We start from the raw sequence: 12,262 nt of genomic DNA on the forward strand, positions 1-12,262 counted from the left end.
GTACGGGGAAAAGGCGAGCAGGATGTTGGCACACCAGCTTCGTAAGCGAGATGCAGCCAGAGAGATTGGGGGAGTGAGAGAGAGGGGTGGGGACGTAGTGCAGAAGGGGCAAGAGGTGAATAGGGTCTTTAGGGACTTCTATAGGGAATTGTATAGGTCTGAACCGCCGAAGAGGAGAGGGGGAATGAAGAACTTTCTCGACAAATTGGGGTTCCCAAAGGTACAGGAGGAGCTGGTAGAAGGGTTGGAGGCGCCGATAGAGCTGCAGGAGCTACTTAAAGGGATAGGCCAGATGCAGGCGGGGAAGGCGCCGGGGCCGGATGGGTTCCCGGTGGAGTTTTACAGGAAATTTGTGGACTTGGTGGGTCCAGTGCTGGTGAGAGCCTTTAATGAGGCGCGCGAGGGGGGGGTTCTGCCCCCAACAATGTCGCAGGCCCTGATCTCCTTGATTTTGAAGCGGGACAAGGACCCGGTCCAGTGCGGGTTCTACAGGCCCATCTCCCTCCTAAATGTTGACGCCAAGCTGTTAGCAAAGGTCCTGGCAACCAGGATAGAGGACTGTGTGCCAGGGGTAGTCCATGAAGACCAGACGGGGTTCGTGAAGGGACGCCAACTTAACACAAATGTCCGGAGATTGTTAAATATGATTATGATGCCAGCAGTGGAGGGGGAGGCGGAGATAGTGGTAGCGCTGGACGCGGAGAAGGCATTTGACAGGGTGGAGTGGGAATACTTGTGGGAGACGTTGGAAAGGTTTGGGTTTGGGGAGGGATTTATCAAGTGGGTAAAGTTGCTCTATTCAGCTCCGATGGCGAGTGTGGTAACAAACGGGAGGAGGTCAGAATATTTTGGGCTCCATCGAGGTACTAGGCAGGGATGTCCCCTATCCCCCTTACTCTTTGCATTAGCGATTGAGCCGTTGGCAATGGCACTGAGGGGTTCAGGGGGGTGGAGAGGACTGACAAGGGGAGGGGAGGAACATCGGGTCTCGCTCTATGCGGATGATTTGTTGTTGTATGTGGCAGACCCGGAGGGGGGAATGCCGGAGGTAATGGGGATACTAGCGGAGTTCGGGGACTTTTCGGGGTATAAATTAAATCTGGGGAAAAGTGAGGTCTTTGTAATACACCCGGGAGACCAAGGGGAGGGAATTGGGAGGCTCCCCTTCAAAAGAGCAGTTAAAAGTTTTAGGTACTTGGGGGTGCAGGTGGCAAAGAACTGGGGGGCCCTCCACAAGTTGAACTTTTCCAGACTGGTGGAACAGATGGAGGAGGAGTTTAAGAGGTGGGACATGGTGCCGCTGTCGCTGGCAGGGAGGGTGCAGTCAGTTAAAATGACGGTCCTCCCGAGGTTCTTGTTTTTGTTCCAGTGTCTGCCCATCTTCCTCCCCAGGGCCTTTTTCAAGAAGGTAACGAGTAGTATCATGGGGTATGTGTGGGCACATGGCACCCCGAGAGTTAGAAGGGTCTTTTTGGAGCGGAGTAGGGATAGTGGAGGGCTGGCGTTACCCAACCTTTCAGGATATTACTGGGCGGCAAATACATCGATGGTACGAAAGTGGATGATGGAAGGGGAGGGGGCAGCCTGGAAGCGCATGGAGAGGGCGTCCTGCGGCAACATAAGCTTAGGGGCACTGGTAACGGCACCATGGCCGCTCCCTCCCACGAGGTATACCACGAGCCCGGTGGTGGCGGCCACCCTCAAGATCTGGGGGCAGTGGAGGCGACACAGGGGGGAAGTGGGAGGTCTGATAGGGGCACCACTAAGAGGGAACCACAGATTTGCGCCGGGAAATACAGGAGGGGGATTCCAGAGCTGGCAGAGGGCGGGTATTAGACAACTGAGGGACTTGTTTATAGAGGGGAGGTTTGCGAGCTTGGGAGAGCTGGAGGAGAAATTTGGGCTCCCCCCGGGGAACACGTTCAGGTACCTCCAAGTGAAGGCATTTGCCAGACGACAGGTAGAGGGGTTCCCCGCGCTTCCCGACAGGGGGGTGAGTGATAGGGTGCTATCAGGGGTCTGGGTCGGGGAGGGGAAGATCTCGGACATCTATAAGATTATGCAGGAGGTGGAGGAGGTACCAGTAGTGGAGCTGAAAGATAAGTGGGAGTTAGAGCTGGGGGAACAGATAGAGGACGGGACATGGGCAGACGCCCTGGAGAGGGTCAACTCGTCGTCGTCATGTGCGAGACTAAGTCTCATTCAATTTAAGGTACTGCATAGAGCCCACATGACGGGGACAAGGATGAGTCGGTTTTTCGGGGGTGAAGACAGGTGTATTAGATGTTCGGGAAGCCCTGCGAATCATGCACATATGTTTTGGGCATGTCCGGCACTGGAGGAGTTCTGGAAGGGGGTGGCAGGGACGGTGTCGAGAGTGGTGGGGTCCAGGGTCAAGCCAGGATGGGGACTTGCGATCTTCGGGGTTGGGGTGGAGCCGGGGGTACAGGAGGCGAGGGAGGCTGGAATATTAGCCTTTGCGTCCTTGGTGGCTCGGAGGAGGATCTTGATTCAGTGGAGGGACGAAAGGCCTCCAAGTGTTAACACCTGGTTAAACGACATGGCAAACTTCATCCAATTGGAAAGGATCAAATTCGCCCTGAGAGGGTCGGTGCAGGGGTTTTTCAGGCGATGGCAACCCTTCCTGGACCTCTTAGATCAGAGATAGAAACTGAGGCCGTGACAGCAGCAACCCGGGAGGGGAGGGGAGGGTGGGAGGGAGGGGGGGGGAGGGGGGGGGGGGGGGGGAGGGGAGACAACAACGAAGGAAGTACGGTAGCGGTGGTGGCACGGGCAAGGCCTGCCCGAGGACAATGCCAGAAATGATAAGTTGGTCTGACTGTCGGTTCGCCGGGGGGGGGGGGGGGGGGGTGGTGGGTGGGGGGGGGTGGGGGGGGGGGGGAACGCGCGATTAGGTGGTGGGGGGGACTTTTTTGTTAAGTAGGGGGGTTTGACTTTGTTTTGTTATAATTTAAATGTAAATGTAGGGGGGGTTAAAATGTTTGGATTTTGAAAATTTCTTCAATAAAAATTATTTTAAAAAAAAAAGAATCTGCTTCCACCACCCTTTCACACACAACATTCCAGATCACAACTCATTGTGCACATTCATCTTTTTACCCTTATGTTGCCTCTAGCTCTTTTGTCAATGATCTTAAATCCGGTCACTGAGACTCCTGCCTCTGAAGACAGTTTTCTCCTTATTTATTCGAGCAAAATCCTTAAATGGGATTTGAAAACGTCTATTAAATTTCCCCTTAACCTTCACTGCTTCAAGGTGATAAATCACAGCTCCTCTGGTTTCTCTAAGCCCCTCATCCCTGGTATCACCCGGTTCAACCTGCTCTGCAAACTTCTCCAAAGTCTGGGCAGCATTTCAGGAATACCCAGAATTGGCCACAATACCTTTCTGGGCCTAAGCCGTCTTTTAGAAAGGCTTGCAGCAGCTTTTGTAGATGAAGCTATCAAATGATATCCTCCAGTTTGGACGGACTACTCCTTAGGTGTCCAGTCAGTGTCAGTTCTGTTTCGTTCTCAATTCTTTAATCAGTGACTAAGGGGACAAGCTATTGGTCCTGACCGAGGTCCCAGGTGCCCCTTTGTCTACGCCGCAGTTTGCGCTTCTAGCAACATGAAGGGCAAAACATTTGAGCTCATGGACAAGGGATAAAGCCGAACTAATGGGGCACATAGTGAGACACCGGACTCCCATTAAATTAGAGGTGACTTTACTCCTCTTCAATCTATTTCGCTTCCTCCCTCCCTCTACCTGACAGATCATTAACTTTTGTGAGATTCACTAACTAATAGCCTGGCCTAAACTTAACCAGCTGAGTTCAGGCTCATATCACGAGCAGCCTTGTGACTCCAACTTATGATCCTCAGTTGGTTAAACAGAAACATTCCTAGAAACTCAATTAATACACCTCATTCCTAACATACTGGCAGCTCAAATAATTTGAGAGAAAGATTACAAGGCATTTCAGTTATCAGAAACGTCAGAGTCATAGATGTTTACAGCATGGAAACAGGCCCTTCGGCCCAACTTGTCCATGCCGCCCAGTTTCTATCAATAAGCTAGTCCCACTTGCCCGCATTTGGCCCATATCCCTCTATACCCACCCTATCCATGTAATTGTCTGACTGCTTTTTAAAGAACAAAATCGTACCCACCTCTACCACTGCCATTGGCAGCCCGATCCAGATGCTCACCACCCTCTGTGTAAGAAATTTCCCCTCTGGACCCTTTTTCTCTCCCCTCTTGCCTTTAACCTCTGCCCTCTAGTTCCAGACTCCTCTACCTTTGGGAAAAGATGTTGACTATCTACCTTATCTATGCCCCTCATTATTTTAGACCTCTATAAGATAATCCCTAAGCCTCCTACGCTCCAGGGAAAAAAAGTTCCAGCCTATCTAGCCTCTCCTTATAACTCAAACCATCAAGTCCCGGTAGCATCCTCGTAAATCTCTTCTGCACTCTTTCTAGTTTAACAATATCCTTCCTATAATAGGGTGACCAGAACTGAACACAGTATTCCATGTGTGGTCTTACTAATGTCTTGTACAACTTCAACAAGACGTCCCAACTCCTGTATTCGATATTCTGACCAATAAAACCTAGCCTGCTGAATACCTTCTTCATCACCCTGTCCACCTGCCACTCCACCTTCAAGGAGATATGAACCTGTACTCCTAGATCTCTTTGTTCTGTAACTCGCCCCAACTCCCTACCATTAATTATGTAGGTACTGCCCTGTTTTGATCGACCACAATGCATCACCTCACATTTATCCAAATTAAACTCCATCTGCCATTCATCAGCCCACTGGCCCAAGATCCAGTTTCAATCTTATATAACCTTCTTCACTATCCACTATGCCACCATTCTTGGTGTCATCTGCACACTTACAAACCATGCCTCCTACATTCTCATCCAAGTCATTTATATATTTTCTAAAACAAATAACAGTGGACCCAGCACCGATCCCTGAAACACACCGCTGGTCACAGGCCTCCAGTTTGAAAATCAACCCTCTACAATCACCCTTTGGCTTCAGTCGCCAAGCCAATTTTGTATCCAATTGGCTACGTCACCCTGGATTCTGTGAGATTTAACCTTTTGCAACAACCTACCATGCGGTACCTTGTTAAAGGCCTTGCTAAAGTCCATGGAGACAACATCGACTGCACTGCCCTTTTTGAAGGTTACCCCTTCAAAAAACTCAATCAAATTTGTGAGACATGACTTTCCCCATACAAAGACATGCTGACTTTCCCTAATTAGTCTTTGTCTGTCTAAATGCCTGTAGATCCTGTCCCTCAGAATACCTTCTAACAACTTACCCACTACAGAAGTACGGCTAACCGGTCTGTAGGTCCCAGGTTGATCCCTACAGCCCTTCTTAAACAAGGGCACAACATTTGCTACCTTCCAAACTTCAGGCACCTCTCCTGTGGCTGTCGATGATTCAAATATCTTTGCTAGGGGGCCGACAATTTCCTCCCTAGCCTCCCACAATGCTCTGGGATCCATTTAATCAGGTGCCGGGGATTTATCTACATTGATCCACTTTAATACCTCCAACACCTTCTCTGTAATATGTACACTCCTCAAGACATCACTTTTTATTTCCCCAATCTCCCTAAATTTCCTGCCTTTCTCAACAGTAAATACTGCCGAGAAATATTCATTTAGCACCTAACCCTAACCCTAACCCTAACCTTAGATTACCTTGTTTATCCTTAAGAGGCCCTATCCTCTCCCTAATCACTCTTTTGCCCTTTATGGATCTGTAAAAGCTCGTTCGATTTTCCTTTGCATTATCTGACAAGACAATCTCATGTCTTTTTGTCTTCTTGATTTCTCTCTTAACTCTACTCTGACAAGCTTTATACTCTTCAAGTGATCTATTTTATCCCAGAGGCCTAATCATGTCATATGCCTCCTTCTTCCTTTTGACCAGGGCCTCAATATCCCGAATCATCCAGGGTTCCCTACATCTACCAGCCTTACTCTTCACTCTAAGAGGAATGAGCTCACCCTGAACCCTAAATAACACTCTTTTGAAAGGCTCCCACTTACCAGCTGTCCCCTTGCCTGCAAACAGGCTCCCCCATCAACTTTTGAAAGTTTCCACCGAATACCATTGAAATTGGCCTTGCCCCAATTTAGAATTTTTACTTTTGGGCCAGACCTATCATTCTCCATAGCTATCTTAAGACTAATGGAATTATTGGAGGGGTTGGATTTGTTTATTGTCATGTGTACCGAGGTACAGGGAAAAGTATTTTTCTGTGAGCAGCTCAAACAGATCATTTAGTACATGAAGAGAAAATAAAATAAAAAGAAAATACACAATAGGACAACACAAGGTACACAATGTAAATACATAGACACCGGAATCAGGTGAAGCATACAGGAATGTAGTATTAATCAGGTCAGTCCATAAAAGGGTTGTTTAGGAGTCTGGTAACAGCAGGTAAGAAGCTGGTCACTGGTCCCAAAGTGATCCCTCACTAACACTTCCGTCGCCTGCTCTTCTTTATTCCCCAAGAGGAGGTCAAGTTTTGCCCCCTCCCTAATCGGGCCATCCACATATTGAATGATGAATTCTTCCTGAATACACTCGACAAATTTCTCTCATCCAAACCCCTAGTGCTATGGCTGTCCCAGTTAATGTTGGGAAAGTGAAAGTCCCCTACTATTACCACCCTATTTTTCCAGCAACTATCTGTAATCTCTTTACATATTTGCTCCTTAATATCTCGCTGACTATTTGGGGGCCTATAGTACAGTCCTATCAAAGTGATCTCACCCTTCTTATTTTTAAGTTCTACCCATATAGACTCAGTGGGCGAACCCTCGGATATATCCTCTCTCTGTACTGCCGTGATATTGTCCCTAATCGAAAACACAACTCCCCCTCCTCTCCTATCCTATCTCTCCTAAAGCATCTGTGCCCCGGAACATTGAGCTGCCAGTCCCGCCCCTCCTTTAACCATGTGGACAGCACAGTAGCACAAGTGGATAGCTCTGTGGCTTCACAGCGCCAGGGTCCCAGGTTCGATTCCCAGCTGGGTCACTGTCTGTGTGGAGTCTGCACGTTCTCCCTGTGTCTGCGTGGGTTTCCTCTGGATGCTCCAGTTTCCTCCCACAGTCCAAAGACGTGCAAGTTAGGTGGATTGGCCATGATTAATTGCCCTTAGTGACCAAAAAGGTTAGGAGGGGTTATTGGGTTACGGGGATAGGGTGGAGGGCTTAAGTGGGTCGGTGTTCAATGGGCCGAATGGCCTCCTTCTGCATTTTATGTTCTATGTCTCAGTAATAGCTATAATATCCCAGTCCCATGCACCTATCCATACCCAGAGTTCACGTCCACAAAACATATATTTAAAATCATAAAGTATTAATGTGAGTTGCCTCTATGTTCATGGGGGGTGTTTTCTTTAGGGGCAGAGGAACTGACGGTGTGAAAACAAGCTGCCGATTTGCTATTCCCCCTTTTCCTACACAAGATGAATTACACCCCAGAGCACCTACAGGAATCTTGGTCAAAGGCCATGCTCTGATCATTTAGCTTCCATCCACCCCTTTTCAAAATCTCAAACACACTGCTCCACTGATTTGTTCCTCAATGCCTGGAGAACCATTATGCACACATGCCTGGAACTTTAGCACTGCTGCAAAGTGGTTTCTGCTTCACACGGATGTTCACGTTGCCTGAAGTCACAGCTTAACCCTAACCACAGGAGAGAACCTGCTGTTACACCACAGTTAAGACAGGGAGGCAGCAGATTCAGACTGCTTGGGTTGGAATAGGGAGGCTGATGTCTCACTCTCTGTTAGGATAGGAATATTGAGGCTTCTCTCCTTCAGTTAATGTATATGTTTCGACATGTGATGCCCATAGTCAGAACGTAAATGATGAGCTTGGGTAAAGAGCTGATAACCACGCACGACGACAGAACTCTCTTTCGCACTTAGTTCCAGACAGCTATACATCAACCAGCTGGAACTCACAGTGTATCTGCAAGTGTGAGAATGGACTCCAAGGTTCAAATCCTTAATCTCTTCCATATTTGTTATTTAATGATTTACTTTAAGATAGGCTTTGTCTCACAAGTGCTGACAAATACTCCAGCTTCTGAAGAACTGTCACCACTGGATCAAGCAATGAATTTTGAACAAATTGATTTAATGAACCACAGGCCTCAGCATCTCCTTGGTCCTCAGTCTTGATTCTACATCATAATGCATAACCCTTTCACTACAGCCCAGTATGTTGGTACGGTTAGAATTTAGGATGCTTACTTGTGAAGAAGATGACCGCAGGTCAGGACGTGAGCCCCAATACGAGAAGTATGAATGTCCTTTGACAAAAACGAAAGTAACAAATCATTAAACACAAAGATACAAAATGGTTAGTGTTACATAAAAAGCAGGAAATTTTAGACCATGGGATAAATTCAACAGTTCTAGCAGAGTCCTACACTCAAAGGGAGTACAGGGCAGAGAAGATGCACAGCTCAGTTATCTACTCATCTCAGGAGGAGGAGGAGCGGAGGGGCAGAGTAAATACAGCCAGGGAGCGCTACGTCACACCTTCAGGAGAAGCAGAGAGGCAGACTCGTGGGAGATACTAGCGGGAGAAGAGAGGATAAATATAGCCATGGGTGCAGGGCATAAATCAGTCACCTTCAGGAGAGGCGTATGTGAGAGACTGCTGGCGGGAGCAAAGAGAGGATAAATACAGCTCAGGGAGCTTGCATAAATCACTGACCTTCAGGAGGAGGATTAGAAAGATGGACCCGTGGCAGATACTCGCAAGAGTGGAGAGCGAACAAATACAGCCCAGGAAGCACTGCCCATATCACACACCTTCAGGAGGAGGAATGGAGAAATGGACCTGTGGAAGATACTCGCGGGAATGGAGAGACTGACCTGGGAGAGATACTCGCGGGAATAGAGAGGCTGACCTGGGAGAGATACTCGCGGGATTGGAGAGACTGACCTGGGGGAGAGATACTCGCGGGAATGGAGAGGCAGACCTGGGAGAGATACTCGTGGGAATGGAGAGGCTGACCTGGGACAGATACTCGTGGGAATGGAGAGGCTGACCTGGGAAAGATACTCGCGGGAATGGAGAGACTGACCTGGGGGAGAGATACTCGCGGGAGTGGAGAGGCTGACCTGGGAGAGATACTCGCGGGAATGGAGAGACTGACCTGGGAGAGAGATACTCGCGGGAATGGAGAGACTGACCTGGGAGAGAGATACTCGCGGGAGTGGAGAGGCTGACCTGGGAAAGATACTCGCGGGAATGGAGAGGCTGACCTGGGAGAGATACTCGTGGGAATGGAGAGGCTGACCTGGGAGAGATACTCGCGGGAATGGAAAGGCTGACCTGGGGGAGAGATAGTCGCGGGAATGGAGAGGCTGACCTGGGAGAGATACTCGTGGGAATGGAGAGACTGACCTGGGAAAGATACTCGTGGGAATGGAGAGGCTGACCTGGGGGAGAGATACTCGCGGGAATGGAGAGACTGACCTGGGGGAGAGATACTCGTGGGAATGGAGAGGCTGACCTGGGAAAGATACTCGCGGGAATGGAGAGGCTGACCTGGGAAAGATACTCGTGGGAATGGAGAGGCTGACCTGGGAAAGATACTCGCGGGAATGGAGAGGTTGACCTGGGAGAGATACACGTGGGAATGGAGAGGCTGACCTGGGAAAGATACTCGCGGGAATGGAGAGGTTGACCTGGGAGAGAGATACTCGTGGGAATGGAGAGGCTGACCTGGGAAAGATACTCGCGGGAATGGAGATGCTGACCTGGGAGAGATACTCGTGGGAATGGAGATGCTGACCTGGGGGAGATACTCGTGGGAATGGAGAGGCTGACCTGGGAAAGATACTCGCGGGAATGGAGAGGTTGACCTGGGAGAGAGATACTCGTGGGAATGGAGAGGCTGACCTGGGAAAGATACTCGCGGGAATGGAGATGCTGACCTGGGAGAGATACTCGTGGGAATGGAGATGCTGACCTGGGGGAGATACTCGTGGGAATGGAGAGACTGACCTGGGAGAGATACTCGTGGGAATGGAGAGGCTGACCTGGGACAGATACTCGTGGGAATGGAGAGGCTGACCTGGGAAAGATACTCGCGGGAATGGAGAGACTGACCTGGGGGAGAGATACTCGCGGGAGTGGAGAGGCTGACCTGGGAGAGATACTCGCGGGAATGGAGAGACTGACCTGGGAGAGAGATACTCGCGGGAATGGAGAGACTGACCTGGGAGAGAGATACTCGCGGGAGTGGAGAGGCTGACCTGGGAAAGATACTCGCGGGAATGGAGAGGCTGACCTGGGAAAGATACTCGTGGGAATGGAGAGGCTGACCTGGGGGAGAGATACTCGCGGGAATGGAGAGACTGACCTGGGGGAGAGATACTCGTGGGAATGGAGAGGCTGACCTGGGAAAGATACTCGCGGGAATGGAGAGGCTGACCTGGGAAAGATACTCGTGGGAATGGAGAGGCTGACCTGGGAAAGATACTCGCGGGAATGGAGAGGTTGACCTGGGAGAGATACACGTGGGAATGGAGAGGCTGACCTGGGAAAGATACTCGCGGGAATGGAGAGGTTGACCTGGGAGAGAGATACTCGTGGGAATGGAGAGGCTGACCTGGGAAAGATACTCGCGGGAATGGAGATGCTGACCTGGGAGAGATACTCGTGGGAATGGAGATGCTGACCTGGGGGAGATACTCGTGGGAATGGAGAGGCTGACCTGGGAAAGATACTCGCGGGAATGGAGAGGTTGACCTGGGAGAGAGATACTCGTGGGAATGGAGAGGCTGACCTGGGAAAGATACTCGCGGGAATGGAGATGCTGACCTGGGAGAGATACTCGTGGGAATGGAGATGCTGACCTGGGGGAGATACTCGTGGGAATGGAGAGACTGACCTGGGAGAGATACTCACGGGAGTGGAGAGACTGACCTGGGAGAGATACTCGCGGGAATGGAGAGGCTGACCTGGGGGAGAGATAGTCGCGGGAATGGAGAGGCTGACCTGGGGGAGAGATAGTCGCGGGAGTGGAGAGGCTGACTTGGGGGAGAGATAGTCACGGGAATGGAGAGGCAGACCTGGGAGAGATACTCGCGGGAATGGAGAGGCAGACCTGGGAGAGATACTCGCGGGAATGGAGAGGCAGACCTGGGAGAGATACTCGCGGGAATGGAGAGGCTGACCTGGGAGAGATATTCGCGGGAATGGAGAGGCTGACTTGGGAGAGATACTCGCTGGAATGGAGAGGCTGACCTGGGAGAGATACTCGCGGATATGGAGAGGCTGACCTGGGAGAGATACTCGCGGGAATGGAGAGACTGACCTGGGAGAGATACTCGCGGGAATGGAGAGGCTGACCTGGGAGAGATACTCGCGGGAATGGAGAGGCTGACCTAGGGGAGAGATACTCGCGGGAATGGAGAGGCTGACCTGGGACAGATACTCGCGGGAATGGAGAGGCTGACCTGGGAGAGATACTCGCGGGAATGGAGAGGCTGACCTGGAGGAGAGATACTCGCGGGAATGGAGAAACTGACCTGGGGAGAGATACTCGCGGGAATAGTGAGGCTGACCTGGGGGAGAGATACTCGCGGGAATGGAGAGGCTGACCTGGGGGAGAGATACTCGCGGGAATAGAGAGGCTGACTTGGGAGAGAGACTCGCGGGAATGGAGAGGCTGACCTGGGAGAGATACTCGCGGGAATGGAGAGGCTGACCTGGGGGAGAGATAGTCGCGGGAGTGGAGAGGCTGACCTGGGAGAGATACTCGCGGGAATGGAGAGACTGACCTGGGAGAGATACTCGCGGGAATGGAGAGACTGACCTGGGGGAGAGATACTCGCGGGAATAGAGAGGCTGACTTGGGGGAGAGATAGTCACGGGAATGGAGAGGCTGACCTGGGAAAGGTTCTTGCGGGAATGGAGAGATTGACCTGGGAGAGATACTCGCGGGAATGGAGAGGCTGACCTGGGGGAGAGATACTCGCGGGAATGGAGAGGCTGACCTGGGAGAGATACTCGTGGGAATGGAGAGGCAGACCTGGGAGAGATACTCGTGGGAATGGAGAGGCTGACCTGGGACAGATACTCGTGGGAATGGAGAGGCTGACCTGGGAAAGAGACTCGCGGGAATGGAGAGACTGACCTGGGGGAGAGATACTCGCGGGAATGGAGAGACTGACCTGGGAGAG

General features: G+C 50.8%; 1 protein-coding gene across 1 annotated transcript in view; it reads right to left on the reverse strand.

The window, feature by feature from the left end:
• The window catches only part of rchy1 (ring finger and CHY zinc finger domain containing 1), a 52,663-nt gene that overhangs the window by 11,808 nt on the left and 28,593 nt on the right, over positions 1-12,262 (reverse strand). Inside the window, exon 6 of the mRNA XM_038792849.1 lies at positions 8,312-8,370. Within this exon, the coding sequence (XP_038648777.1) occupies positions 8,312-8,370 (59 nt within the window). The remainder of the gene's footprint in view (positions 1-8,311; positions 8,371-12,262) is intronic.

This window comes from Scyliorhinus canicula, chromosome 3 (genome assembly GCF_902713615.1).
Source record: "Scyliorhinus canicula chromosome 3, sScyCan1.1, whole genome shotgun sequence".
Classification (NCBI taxonomy): domain Eukaryota; kingdom Metazoa; phylum Chordata; class Chondrichthyes; order Carcharhiniformes; family Scyliorhinidae; genus Scyliorhinus; species Scyliorhinus canicula.